Here is a 15901-nt window from a genome sequence, read left to right on the forward strand (position 1 = left end):
CTGCCCCCCCCCCCCCGACCAGCAGCACTCGCTTCGCTCGTGCCGCAAATGTCGGGGGCAGGCATCAATTTTTTCAACGCAATTTTTGCGTACTTTTGACCGGATAGCAAGAAAACTAGTATACACTACATGGGCAGAAATTTGAGAGCCCTGAACTGCGCGACATGATGCCCTCGGCTTCGCCTCAGGCATCATGGCGCGCAGTGCAGGAATCTCAACTTTCTGCCCTTATCGTGTAATATACTATTAATTAACTGTGATGACATTAGGATGAATTATAAATAATAAAATAATCATATTTAAAAGTTAATTATGTAATGTATATGCATGTAAATAATTTTTCATTCATCTCAAGCACTGAGTAAATATTTAAATTGCAGGATGAGTAGTTTGCAAATAGCAGAAAGAATTTTTCATACTTAATTTTGTAAATATTTTATTAAATATCAAATACAAAAATTTTCAACTTCATACTTCATGGTACTTAATAAAACTTTTTTAAATTGAAGTACTTTTCACTTATTTATCGAGTGGCTCGAGCGATATTGAATTATATGATTAAAACTCGAAGTATAAAATTATGAGGACGATTGCAGGTTGAGGAAATAAATATCGGATGCAAATGAAGAGTTTATATATTATATTAAGTCCGGGCTCAGAGTACTGATATTAAAGCCACCTGTAATTAACGTGAGTAATTCGATAAAATTATACCCGGTGACGCCTTTTAATTATCTATAATTGAAGATTTAAACCTCAACTGCTGAAAATAATTTCATTAGATGCAAAACTTTTGACCCACTTTGAAAACGAGCTTACGAGATAGTTCAAAGTTCTGATTAAAAACTTTTATGGAATTAAGAAATCATAATAATATGTTTTTAATTTCAATTGCTATATTTCCATATTGATTAAGTCTAAATTTATTAGTTCAGTTCATTGTAGTTTTTCAATTATTTGCTATAATCCCTATTTACAGATTTATTATTAATTTATTTTTTCAATTAAAAATTTAAATATTTAATTATCAAAGTCTTCTCCAATATTAAAAAAAATTTCAATTTATTCTACGACTTAATTTTATAAAATTAAAAAATTTAAACAAAAAAAAAATATATATTTTTCAAAATCAAATTATTAAATGAAATTCATGAATCTTGCAATTGACTTCTTCGTTCGATATTTTGGCTCGGATTGGTTTAAATAATTTTTTAAGCATATTTTTCCTAATTTCACTTTCAATAAAAATCGACTTTTCACGTATAACATAAAATTTTAGCTTTATAATGTTAAAAAAAATTTTCTATTTATTAAAATTATAATTTGGCCTCTGCAGTATTCCAAAATAAATATTATTATTCTTTTAAATTGAGTTTTAGTTATTCAAACAGGAATAATTTTTCAGAGGAAATAAATTTTTAACGCTACAATGAATTCAGTGGCTATAATAATAAAGCTAATAAAAAAATTATATTTTTTTGTATTCACCGTATGTTGAATAACATCGAGCGAGTAGTAGCAAAAAATAGAAAGTAAAAATATGGTTGGCGATAAAAAAAATGATTTCAAGCGGTAATACATACACACACACTCACACTCACACGAATTGTATAGCAGGTATAGATATAGAGAAAATGAATCGTGTGTATATTTCCGCACGAGAAGTCGACGTCACTGATGGTTTTCACTCTCATCTGGTCTCTGAAATATATTTCGCCACCGCGACCTCACACGTTCGAAACATTAAATTTGCCGGAAGAGACTTCACTGGGCGAGTAGTGAAATGATTAAAATATAAATAAATAAAAAAATATATATACTAAAGAGAATTCATATCAAGATATTATAAAATTGTCAAGTAATGCGCTAAGCAGAATTATATATATATATATATATATAGGGTGTGCCAAAATGTAACTCCCGTGGAGAACCTTTTAAAATTGGAATTTTTAGTTCTGCTTTTAAGAGGGGCTACTTTTGGGCATTTCCTGATATATTTTGGTGTGAGACAATGTATTTGATTTTCATAGAATTTTTTAACAGAAGCTTAGTTTGGATATTTCCGGTGAAAATTCAAAATTTGGCCGGAAGTCTCCAATTAAATCTCCTGTTAAAAATCCTATAAATAATCAAATGAATTCTCTCAACCCGAAATATCTCAGGAAATGCCCAAACACAGCTGCTGTTAAAAGTGGAACTCAAAATTCCAATTTTAAAAGGTTCTCCACGGAAGTTACATTTTGGCACACTCTAATATATATATAAAATATATATAAAATAAAAATTTACACGTCGATTACGCTTTCAGGAAACGTATTTTTCCAACAACTCGTCCTTGGAGTGTGTCACGCGCAGATGAATATTGCAACCGGGTCATTTTATCCCGGGTTTAACCCTATGGAACTCGTACACTGGATCCGCCCTCTTGGTATAAAAAAAGAATGAATAAAAAGATGCTTCTATTCCTTATCCTGAATGGGACCGGGGACAGAAAATAGAACTAGCCGTCTAGTTACCTCCTGCACTTAACATTGCCTTCCATAGGCATTTAATATGTGAGTTAGGAGAAAGAGAAAAAGGAGGAGTGTCATTAACGTCAAAGAAATTAAAGAAAAAGAAAAAATGATTAATGAAATGAAATAAAATATTCAGGAACTCCCTCGAACGTGCTGTCGCATCGGTCACCGTTTACGTTGTCGAAAAGGCGATTTTGGTTATACGTGACCACGATGGTAGACAAACCACATCATGTGCGAATTTTTATTGATCCACTATGGTCATGTACACTTGTCAATATTATTAAATATGCACATTAGTTAGCGAACTTTTTTAAGCTAATGTGAGTGCTTTCAATTCTTTCCTTGGATTGTTATGAATGAATTGAGAAATTATTATTGTCTGGTTTTAATTTTTCTAAAGGTTGATTCTGGATGAAAGGAGGCTGGAAATTAAGGTTCAATTATTAGAAGTTTTTTATGTTTATACTTTTACAATAAACGTCGTTTTGAAAATTAAATTGGAAATAATATTTTTATAAATTCAATTTTAAAAATAGCGATTTATATAACTTTGAATAAAATTTTTAATTAAAAAAATGTAATTCTTATAAAATTTGAAAAATTAAAATCTAAAATTGTAATTTGTACAGTTCTTCTTTTCGAAGTGCTACTTTACAGTATAAAATATTATTTTTTCTGTATTAGAGTAGAGTATGGCTTGATAGAGTAAGATATGGTCATAAATAATTTTTAAAATCTCCTAATATGAACATATAAGATCTAATATGAAAATTGGCCGTCTTAAATCACATACGGATTTATCAGGCTATATTTAGCTGGATATGATTTGAAATGTCTATATTAAACCATATATTACTCTTTTATATAATTTAATATGGCCATACATAACTAGATGAAGCCACACATGGTCATATTATAAAATTTTTTCACTAGTAATTGTTCTTTAAGAACAAGAGTAATCGAAATTCCTTAGAATTGAAAGGACTGTTGGTACCACGAGGTACAATAAATTAATTTTTAAAGAGTTGGTATTCTTGGAATTTTATAAAACTACTTGACTAATTAAAACGTAAAATGTAATTTTCTGTTACAGCTATGGCGACATGGTGCCTCAAGAACCGTTGGGAAAAATAGTGGGTGGAGTGTGCTCGTTGAGCGGAGTGCTTGTCATAGCTTTGCCAGTGCCTGTAATCGTCAGTAACTTCAGTAGAATTTATCACCAGAACCAACGGGCGGATAAGAGGAAAGCTCAGAAGGTGAGTTTGCTCTTTATATTATTATTAACTTTTATAGGAGCTATGAATTTTCAGAAAATCTTATTATTGTCTATAAACAACAATAAACTTGTTGGTCTCACTCACATTGTAAAAATTGGAGAAAAAAATTTTGGAAATCAAGAAGTGTTAATATAGCCATATATTATCAAATAAGGTCATATATACCCATATGAGACCATATGTGGTCAGATATAGATAGTTGGTCACATTAAAAAACTTTTCACGGGTATTTAATTACTAATTTCACATGAATCATATATGATCAAATAATCACATGTGAACTATGCATGCCTGTGAAAAAATTTTTTAATATGGGTTGACAGCCTCAGATATGGCCTTATCAAAATTTCTGATATGTTTATATATGGTCTGATATATGATCATATATGTTCTTACACTGTAAAAAAACCGGTGTTAAAATGGACTCATTGTATTAACACCGGTGTAGCGGTGTTCTTTTACGGTGTTAAAAATCCAGTGTTAAACCGGTGTAATATCGGTGTAACCGGTGTAATACCGGTGTAACAGTAGAATAAATTTACACCGTATCGGAGTATGAATATTACATGATCCATAAAACACAATTAATATTCAATATTTATCAAAATGAGACAAGTAACATTTATTTAAGAATTTTCAATTTATAAACTTACGCAGAAATCGATTTAATAAATGTTATACAACAAGTTAAATAATATTTACAATATTAAATGTTTAGGAATAATATAATAATTATTTTTATCGTAGCCATGATGTTTCTCACAATATAATAGATGTTTTAAACATGATAAATTCATAATTTGATAACTTTGCTTTTTTTTCAGATATTTCATTTGCACATAAACTCATATTGTAACACATAGTCTCCTATAGCTTACACAACAGCATTATATTATCATTATAAAAGAAAATTCTTTGAATTTCACCGTCAATGGGTAATTCGTAAATTCTTAAATTGTCCAAAAAATTTTTCATCCATTAATTTCGGGACAAATCTACAGCTGTGCAAAAATAAATCATCTCTATGAAAATCATTTAAAAAACGTTCAAAATTGTCGTAAAATTGTTCTAAAAATGTTTCAAATTTGTTGTAAAAACACTCCAAAACTGTCCAAGAAATGTTACAAAATTGTCTCAAAAATATCCGAAAAATGTCTCAAAAGTATTCAAATTTATTCTCAAATAGTTAAAAAAATGTTTTAAGATTATTCAAAAAAGGTTCCACATACGATTTAAGGACAAAATTTCAATTAAATTGCTTCAAATAAATTGCATTTATTCTAAAATTATCTTAAAAGTATTACGAAAATCTTAAAAAAATACTTAAAAGCTATAAAATAATTACTAAAATGCCCTATTTTGGAGTTTCCGATTATTTATATGATGTCCCAAAATGCTCCGGGTCCATTTTAACTTCGAAATTTTTTACAGTGTATTTATTTTAATTAAAAATTTTTATCTACTTAATATTTTATTATTTTAAACTTTCTAAATTAAATATTAACTTTTTTTGATTATTTATTTTTAATTATCTATATAAATAAAAATAAAATGCCGCATGTATGTCCACGCATCACTTGAGAACAGCTGGACCGATTGAGCTAAATTTTTTTTTGTTATCTTCAGAATTGTTAGGAGAAGATTTGTATGTAAAAAAATTTTTTAAAAATCCTCCCCCAAAGGGAATTGCGGGGGCGTTAACAATGAATAATTCCCGTTTTTGAACTATAGCTCCTATAGTTCCCAAATTTGGTAAGAATCTTTTGTTAGAGATATAGAAATAATCTATGAACGAATTTTACGATAGCTCGCTCCACAGGGGGTTGCGGAGGTGGATATTAACAATGAAAATTTTTAACTTTCAAATTGTAGATCCTACAGACGGCAAATTTAGGTGGAGTCTTCCATATGTGATGCGGAAATGATCTAAGAGCGGATTTTACAACAACCCACCCCCAATAAGGATTGCGGGGGTGGGTGTTAGAACATTAAGTTTTCATTTTCAAACTGTAACTTCTACAGACTCCAAATTTAGTAGGAATCTTCGTGTATGATGTTAAGTTCAGCTAAGAGTGGATTTTATCAAATTCTAACCCCCTAAAAAGGATTGCGGGGGAGTTAGCTATGAAAAACTATCATTTCCAAACAATAGTTTCTATGAAGTCGAAGTTTTGTAGGAATCTTTTATCTATAATGTAAAAATCATCTCGAATAGGATCTTACGAAATTCCTTCTCCGTATAAGAGTGCGGGGGTATTAATTTTCATAAAATTCATATTCTTCAAATACAGTTCCTAAAGATATAAAATTTAAAGAATCTCAAGAGATACAGGAAATTATAAGGACCCGGGAAAAAAGGATTAGATCTGGCCATTCATAAATAGATCTGGTCAGATCTGCCTTAGCAGATCTAGCCAGATTTTTAAATTGTCTCTATCTGACGAGATCTGACCAGATATAATCAGATCTGACCAGATATAACTCAAAAAATAATCTGATTAGATCTGACCAGATTTGGTAAGATCTTTAAATTGTCTCTATCTGGCAAGACATGGCCAGATATAACTAGATCTGACGAGATATACTAAAAAATTGTTTACATTAAATATCACAAGATCTAAATAGATGTATTGAGATCTGATCAGATATAAAAAATAATAGCTAAATAATCACATCAACAAAAATTAAAATTTCATGGAACAATATCCAGTGAATACTATTTTCTTTTCACACTTTGCGTATCTGTCTTTATTAATTACTAAAAAAAAATTTTATTTAATAAAAGCTAGTTGAAAATACCTACATATATCAATTAATCTTTAACAAATATGTGATGAATATATTTCTCAATAAATAAATGGTAAGAATTAAAGACTTATTGTTAATAATTCTTTATGATTTACTACAATATATGTATAACTACATAATCAGATCTGATTTAATCTGATGCTGTTGACAGCTCTGATATAATTATATCTGGCCAGATATGATAACATCTTTTCATGTCTAATGTATTTTTCAACCCAGATATAGTTATATCTGTTTAGATCTGATCAGATATGACTAGATCTGATCATGTCTGATGTATTTTAACTCAGATATAGTTACATCTGTTTAGATCTGATCAGATATCATTAGATCTGATTATGTCTCAAATCCCATATCTGGTTAGATATAAATAGATCTGACCGGATATAATTAGATCTGACTCGATATAATTATATCTGATTAGAACTAAACCTTTTTTCCTGGGGATGGCCTTCAAGGTCAACCGATTTAAATATTTTTCTTATTCAATGATTAGATTTCAACCAAAAACAAATTTTGTGATAATTCAATTGATATGTAGGTTGTGTCAGAGTAGTGAGTAGAATATAAAAAAATGTTTTAGTTCATAAACTATGACTTTTTGAGACATAAAATTTAAGACATATCTGTTAAACTTCAATAACATTTAATAAAAATTTCCTTACAACAATCATCTCTTTGGCAGCGGGGAAAAAGTCATTGTAAGACTTTCAAAACTTAACCTGACATGTAGTTATTCAGTCAACGGACTAAGAATTTTTCATACATGTTATTTTTGCTAATCATATAACTAATTAATTGATTTTATGATTGCGGAAATGTAACGGTTGAAAATAAATGCATTTTTCAAACACTTGATTATTAATTTCAAGCCGATTAATAAAATCTATCATCAGTTTGTCAGTGCGCAAGAACTTTTTTATTGCTATTGTTTCAAAATACCAAGGAGAAGACGACCTGACTAAGGTCATTCCAGTTAATGAGATGTGGGACGAGCTATCTCACGTTCAAACCGCACTGACGATCATAAATAAATCGCCAGGCCAGTCGTTGAAAATTTGCGGAATCAAATCGGAGTTTCCCTGTTTCGTGCATGGGAAATTATACGTCCTGTGTTCGTGAATCGGAAAACCATCATCTTTATATATTTACGCACCGCATAAAAAGAAAAAAATGTAGTCCATCAAAAAGCTTTAAATTGATTAAGTGTCTAACTATGTTGCATTGAATGTAAATAAGAATTTTGTATTAAGTTTTGACTATACTTTTCACAAATATATGTAGGTGATACGAAGTTCACCGGGTCATCTAGTTAAACATAAAAAGTTTACTTATAAAAATTGTGTTAGTTTAAATTACGATTTGTTAACTTTTTCATAAAGACTTCTATACTTTTTTTTGTTTGAATTTTCCCGCAAGTGGTGTTATCTCTTCTGTAGGTCGAGTTTGTCGAGCTAAAAAAAAATCTTAACTGATGATAAAACATAAATTTTTTCGTTTAAATTATGAAAATCACGTTTTAATCGAAATCAAGATTTTTAGACGAGAGTAGAGCATATACCTGCGCGCTTCGCGCTTAAGGCATGCAAAACGTACTACGTTAAAACTTATCAAAGATAATTTATAATTGAAATATCAAATTTATTTGATAAGAAATTTTCTATCGACAATTGTATTAAGTACGATCTTTTATTAATTACCAATCAAAGTGATATCACACTCAAAAACACTCGATACAATAAAATAATGAGAGACTTGAATGAAAGATAACAAAGAAGTGGATAAAAAAAATCCAATATCAAATAAAACAGAAAGTGATAGAAAGATTGAGTAGAGTTTATAATTATCTCCGAAGAAGGAAATACAGTTCAATAAAATGAAAGCTCGAGTGCATCAAGTAAATATATACTTGAGTACATAATAATAAGAGAGTATAATTACAAAAATCTCTGATCGGATACGTCAATAGCGCATACATTGTCTCCATTCCTAGTTCCATTCTTCAGCAATCCGATAAACCGTTTTAACCTCAATTCCTTCCGTAATCTATTCTGTCGTTCTACGCCTCGACCAACGACAATTGGCTCGTGATGGGAGATGGGAGACCGATTTTAGCTCTTCTCTCTTGCTCTGCTCCACCAACCCATGTCCTCGCTCCACTGTCTAAAGCGTCATTTCCGTTTCAATAGTAATCCAATAAGTAATAAGATCGCCTATAACTACCTTCAATCTCTACTTACACTTAATGTCTGACTATCCTAATACTTGTTTCACTATACTTATATTTCAAACACTCACATTTAGCTCTTAATAATAAGTGTTTTATAATCTGGACAAAATATCAATAATTTCAATTTTTGAACCAGAGAAAAAGTTCAAAATTTTGTTCTGAAAATTATTTGTAATAGTCGAAAATCAAAATTTTGAGCAAAATTTTAAGATAGTGAAAAATTGTACGCTAAGAAAAAAAAACTTAATTTATAAGGAAACTCTCTATAACGAAAAACAATTTTTAACAGTTTGATCATTTTAAATCAAGCAAAAAATTTTTTAATTATGAAACTCTTTTTAGTTTTAGTAAATTTCATTTGAGTCAAGAATTTTCCATCTCGTTCCAAGTGATAAAACTCTTCAAAATTGTTTTTGTGATTCTAAAGTTTTTTTTTTCAATGAAAATCATTTTAGTAATATAAAAGTTTTTTTTTTTTGAAAATTAAATTTCTATCATATCAATATATATTTTATTATAAAAATTTTTACACGTAACTAAAACTATTCATAGAAAGAATATCAAATGTTATGAATATTTAATGACTTAACTTCACGAGTATGAATCAATATTTATCACTTTATTAAAATAAAAAAAGGAAAAAAAAAACATGACACACATGCTAACAAGTAGAAATTTTTTACTTCAAATAGCCTGAAACCTTTTACTAGCGATGATACAGATGATATGGATGGTCAAAGGTCTAGGTCAATATGTCCGGTAGTTATTAAATTATTTGGGTTCAGAGAAAAAAAAAGTTATCTCTATCTATCTTATCGCCCACGAGATCTTTGTTCATAAATCTTCGAATGGATTTGAGGGTCTTTGTATTATCAGAGGCGTGAAAAAGTGATTATTAAACAAGACACGCGTATCAACAGTTCGGAAATGTTACAATAAATCAAATTTAGTCACAAACTTTCAAGAAATATAATTTAAATTCATTGCTTTTAAGGAAAATAACTGTAAAAAAAATAAAGCGTCAACAATTAAATAAATAGAACCGTCAGATGTAAAAGAAGGCAACATCTGTTTAGCATAATTTTAAATAAAGACCAGGAGAAAACGATTTTGCTTAGCAAAGTGCAACGGTGGCACATCCATTACCAGCTATTCTCGAAATGTTCTACACACCAAGCGCTATAGCATCCAGTAACCAGCATCTGTGAGTCTCTAGAGAAATGCTAAAGCACAAGCCAACACTTGGAAATTACTTGAACTTTCGGGTCTCACGCGTTTTACTATATCTGTCTATGCATATACGGTACATCTATGTAATGTATTATATATATAAAGTTATATAGCCACAAGGCACCCACAATATCCTTCCCACACCTTATTGCCATTATTCCACAGAGAGATAAACGTGGCCACGCTCTGTAAACTCAAGAGACGGTTCTATATCATTGGTGCATGTGAAAGGACCTTTGAGTATGTTTAACATATTTTTCATCTTATATATTTTAAATGTATTTTTAATTTATCACTAGACTATGTCATTTCCCTAAATTTTTTTTCTTCATAATTTTACAATAATAAAATAACCTATTTCTTTACGGAAAAAAAATATTGTTAAAATGACTATCCAACGTATCCTCAAATGACGTTTCCTTAAAATAACGATCCGGATTTCTGATTTAAGGATTCATTTGTTTGACTTAAAAGCATGCAGAAAATAGCTCTTGTAAATATATCGAGGGTACTCTGACGTAACCTCGTAACTCGATTTTTGGGGGTTACGATTTATATATATTTAATTTTTTTTCTGAAACATAATTGGCGTATATATCGATGAGAAAGTACTAAAACTTTGAAATTAGCGATAGACGCTGAAAAAATATTCTGATCAGGCTTGATATGAGCTGATAAGACCATATAAAAATTTTTGATATGTTCATATCTGGCCTGATATGATATGATATGTCCATATTTAATTTTTTATACGTCCTGATATCGCCTGATATGAAAATTGGCCATATCAGGCCTGATCAAGCCTTATCAATTTGATATGTCTACATCAGACTTAACTTAATATAGCTTGATATGCTCATATCTAATTTTACATTATTTTTTAATGGGTCCTGATAAGGTAAAAGACCCAATACCGGAACGAGACCCAATACCGGAACGATTTGACAATTATTATTTTATATTTTATCTCGTACTCAATCAAATTAAACAAACTTTTCTTTATTAGAAACCTCAATCTTTTTTTTACATAATAAAATATGAATGAAACTTTAAATTATATTGGAAATATTGAAAAAAAATGTTAATGATGTCAATAGTCTTAGATTTCTGACTTATTAAGGTTTCTTAATGGTTTTGCTAAGAAATCAGTCGATGATCTTAAGCTCATAGAAACCTAATGGAAATAATTTTCACTAAAATTTTTTTTTTATGTATTAATACAAATACTAAGAATTCGATGCAATTAATTGATAATACAAAATAGACCTTATTGTTATTTAAAATTTACTGTTCGTCTATTGGTACACCCGAAATGAGCTGATACCCAGTATCGGAACAGTCAGCCATATTGATATTATTGATTTACATTTACGATATATACTGTGTTGATTGTTTACATCAAGCACAACAACAAAAGTTTTTGTGAAATAACATTTAATACAGAAAGTAATTTTATTATAAAAATTGTTTCAAATATTCGTAAATTTTAACTTGAAGAACAAAAGCGAATTTCTGTTTTGAAATTTTCTTTTTTACATAAGTGTCGTCAAGTATAACCTCGAATCGTTTATTTTTTTTTTTTTTGGATTTTTAGTAAAAATTTATTTGATTTTTTCATATTAAATAATTATTGTTAGTTTCACTATGCATACATGTCATTTGAGTTCTGAATTAAATGCTTAATTTTTTATAGGTATTAGTAGGATGTCGAAAGTTAACTCGAAGATAACATTTTATAAATTCGTTTTATAAATTCAGAAAAATTCACATAAAGTATTATGATTTGTTAATTAATTATTTAATTAATCCAGCTTACGAAAAGCGGACTTTTTAGATTAAAAAAATTAGTTTTATTTATCGTTCTGGTATTGGGTCAACCATATTCCGGTATTGGGACTAGGCATTTAAGGTGTTCCGATACTGGGTCTTTTAGACTTTTTCAAAAAACATGTTTTTTTTAATATTAAATTCGACAAAATTGATAAATTTAATTATTTTCGTGTAACTACATGTTTATTCTATATGATTGGATGAATTATTATTACTAATGAACCATTTGAATATTTTCTAAGTAATAAAAACCAGTCATGTACCCTTCGTAGTTCCGGTATTGGGTTTTTTACCTTATGCCCTGATATAACCTTATAAAGTTATATATACTTTGATAAACTTGAAAAAAAAATCCCTAATCAGGGTTGATATAACTTGATATGGATTTATATAGTCTGATATACTCTGTAACAGGGAAAATCGAACTTCCCGGGGTCATTATCGACCCCGATAATTGACGCACGGTAGGTAAGGGTTTTCCCTTACTTTTCGATTTTTGACAAGAGTTTCGACTTGTCACCGGGCGTGCTAATCAAGATTCCCCACTACTGTTCCCGGAAAATGAAGCGGGGCGTAACAATAGGAAAGTTCGAGAGCCTGAGCTGAGGGTTATAAAAGAGCGAGCACGAAAAACATCGAGGCTTTTTCCCTTCTGGAAGCCAGTGGCCTTTTGCCTTTTGTGAATCAGTGACCTTGTTGAGATTAGATAAGTCAAGAGAGTGCAGTTTTGAACGCCGACGATAGAAAGCAACTACTGAGGAGTTTATTACGGTATTTGGAATTGGACAAGCCCTGACCGGAAGCTAACATAGTGGTTTGAGACGACAAGACGTCAAGCGGCGGAGCCAGCCAAGTTGGACCGGAGTATCAGTCGTCGTTGGATAAAACAATAATTGAGTCTCCAGGTATTTTCGATTTTTAGGCCAAAAATTGATTATTAATTTAATTAAGAGGCTGAAATAATTAAAATTAATTTCTCGAGCGGTCATTTTTATATTAGCAAGTTTTGTACTTTAGAAATTCATGCGCCAAGGTCATTTAGCTAGTTTTTGTTATTGGATATTTATTTTAAAAGAATGAGATTAAGAGTTTATTTGTGAATTTACTGTAGAGAATTTATAAGTAATTTATTATAGGCCTGTTGGCTATGATAAATTAATTTTAGTTAAGAATTTTCGAGATACAAAGAAAAGTAAATTTGGAATAAGAAATGAAAATGCGTAATTAAGTCAGTGAAGGTCATTCTAGAATGTATGTAGTTAAGAGTTGTATTGAGACGCTTAGGATTCGAATAGTTGATGTTTAGAATTTTGTCTAGGAAGATTAAATTTAGTAAATCCTGTAATGAGTTCAGTAGAATTTATTAATTGAAAATATTAGTAGAAAATTTAGTAAGTGAACTAGTACAGAAATTTAGTGATTATGTAATGTAGTAAAATTTATTTGCAGTAAACAAGTGTTGACGAAAAATTTAGTAGATTATGATAGTATTGTAAAGTTTTGGAAAATTAAATTTAGGCCGGTGGATAAATGTAATTGAATTGTTTAAGTTAGAAAAGTGCTAAATCAATTATTAAATAATTGATTGAATTAAGGATAATTTATTAGATAAATTCGATAAGAAAAATTTGGTGAATTTGGTAAATTTAGTTAATCTGGAGATTAAATTTATTTAAGGAAAATTGGTTAAAATTTTATTTAAGAAAATTTGAGAAATGAAGTTAACGTCCGGTGGATGATTTTATATGGAATTTAGTAAGATTATATGGTATTCCGTCAGGTAGACGAGGTTGTTTATGTGAAATTAGTTCAGATAATTGAATAATTAAGAAGTTTTTATTGGGTAAAATATGTTGTTTGTTATTCCGTCAGTTGGACGAGGGTTTAAGAAATTAAGAATCTAGATGCGTAATGGTCTATGATTAAATTTAGAAATTAGGAATCTAGATGCGTAATGGTCTATGATTAAATTTAGAATTTAGGAATCTAGATGCGTAATGATCTATAGTTGAAAGAATTTAAGGATATTTAGTTGTAAGTTTTGGCAAGTGCCTGCGTAGGTGAGAGGTCCTCACAATTAAGTAATTGATAAGTTAATTTTAAGGGTAATATTATTAAGGAATTTTGTTAAAATTAAATTGTTTATATTAAATAAATAATTGAATTGTTAATTGTTAATAATTGTTTCTCAGTATTAATTTTTCAGCCTTTCTCAACTTCTCACGACCCGATCTTTCCTTCTCATGCTCCCCGGTTTCTGGGACACCGAGTATAAAATCCCAGTGGCGCCCTTTTCAAAGAGGAAAGGGGTGACCAATTGGACAGGGCTAACCACCCCGTTACAACTCATACCCTTACCAGCACATAAGTAGTCTTATGTACTCATATAAAGGCATACCCGAGTAAAAAAAAATATATATCATTATATATGATTCATATCTAATTATTTAGAAGCATATGTAATTCATTTATAATTATATAGATGTATATATAATTCATATACAATTGTATATGAATCATATAGAATTCTATATAATTTTTTTTACTCCAGTGGGTATTTTGTGATTACCATAAAACATTCTCTTTTTCTATCTAAGAGTCTGTTACTCCAATGATTAACAATCTTTTAATATATAGTATTTTTCGGATGAAATAATAGGAACTTAAAAAAAAATTTAATTTCACAAAAATTATTAGTTTTGTCAAGTTCAAAAATTGTTAGCCAGGCCCTCCAGCAATATATAGTTCCATATACTAAACAAATAATTCCATCAAAATTTAAGCTTTCAATTCTGATTTTACCTCGATTATTTTTTTAATTTCAAAGAAATTATAAATTCTGAAGCAACGAAGTACTTTAACAATATATCGTAGAATCATTTTTGCGATTTCATGTATACATAGATAATTTTATAAATCTATATATAGATACCATTATTATATATATAAATATTGACAGTTAATAACTAATAAATTAGATAAAAACTTTTGTTCACTACGAATCGATCATGTATACGATTTGCATTACTTGTAGTTATAATAAAGTCTATTCTCTAAGTAGGTCTCTTAGGTAAACGGGTAGTGAATTAGTCTTTCAAGCGGTAGGTCCACAGTTCGATTCCCACTCTTGCCGATTTTTTTTTCCTATGGAAATAATTATCCACAGATTTGGTAGAATCTGGCGCCAAATTCCGTTCAAATCCGTTGTAAACGGAGCGCCAGACTACCGACTGTGTTTACTGTAAGCAGAACGGTATTTTGAGGTTGCAAAATTTTATTTAATTCTACGGTACTTCTTGTTCCTAAATTTTATATTATAACAGTAATTCATGCTTTATTTTACTGATATTGATTAATTATATTCAATTATAATAATTAATCTACTTGAAATTATTAAATTTTATCAGCAAAAACTATAGCAAGCTCAAAAATTTCGATCCTGACTTTTTTTCTATGTAAAAAGTGACATGCCACAGACTAAATAATTCGAGAATGCATGGTAATCTTCCAATAGATGGGAAACTACAGTTAAAAAATATCACAGCTTGCATCTACATCCGCCAGGGTGCGCTGGAATTGTTTTTACATAAACTGTAGCTTCGAGAGGATAGTTTGCTATAAAAAATGCAGCCAACGCGAGATTTAAGTTGGTAACAATTGTAAATTTTTATTATAATTACAAAAAATACTAAAATCCGAACAAAAACAGTTTCACTGTAAAAAAAAAAAATCGCGCCAAGTCCACGTTCATAAGACTATTAAGAAAAAAAAATTTATTATTTCTTTAAAAAAAGGTATAAAATAAAAAAATTAAAACATCCAAGTAACCGATATGATTGTATTTGATTTTCGGAAATTAAAAAAAATTTTATTGTAAATTTGAAAATTAAAAAAAAAATTTTGGAACGTACTTGGTGTGCGTCATTGTGTATTTCAATTTTTTTAAAGTCCTAGTAAATAGATTTTATGAATTTCATTAAAAGTAAAATATTTTGCTACCACGCACA

General features: G+C 29.4%; 1 protein-coding gene across 4 annotated transcripts in view; it reads left to right on the forward strand.

Moving 5' to 3' along the window:
• The window catches only part of LOC123259908 (potassium voltage-gated channel protein Shal), a 187998-nt gene that overhangs the window by 77173 nt on the left and 94924 nt on the right, over positions 1–15901 (forward strand). For all 4 annotated transcript variants that reach the window (XM_044720720.1, XM_044720721.1, XM_044720718.1 and 1 more), the window contains exon 2: positions 3613–3775. In XM_044720720.1, coding sequence (XP_044576655.1) covers positions 3613–3775 — 163 coding nt within the window. The remainder of the gene's footprint in view (positions 1–3612; positions 3776–15901) is intronic.

The sequence above is a fragment of the Cotesia glomerata genome, linkage group LG2 (assembly GCF_020080835.1).
Source record: "Cotesia glomerata isolate CgM1 linkage group LG2, MPM_Cglom_v2.3, whole genome shotgun sequence".
Classification (NCBI taxonomy): domain Eukaryota; kingdom Metazoa; phylum Arthropoda; class Insecta; order Hymenoptera; family Braconidae; genus Cotesia; species Cotesia glomerata.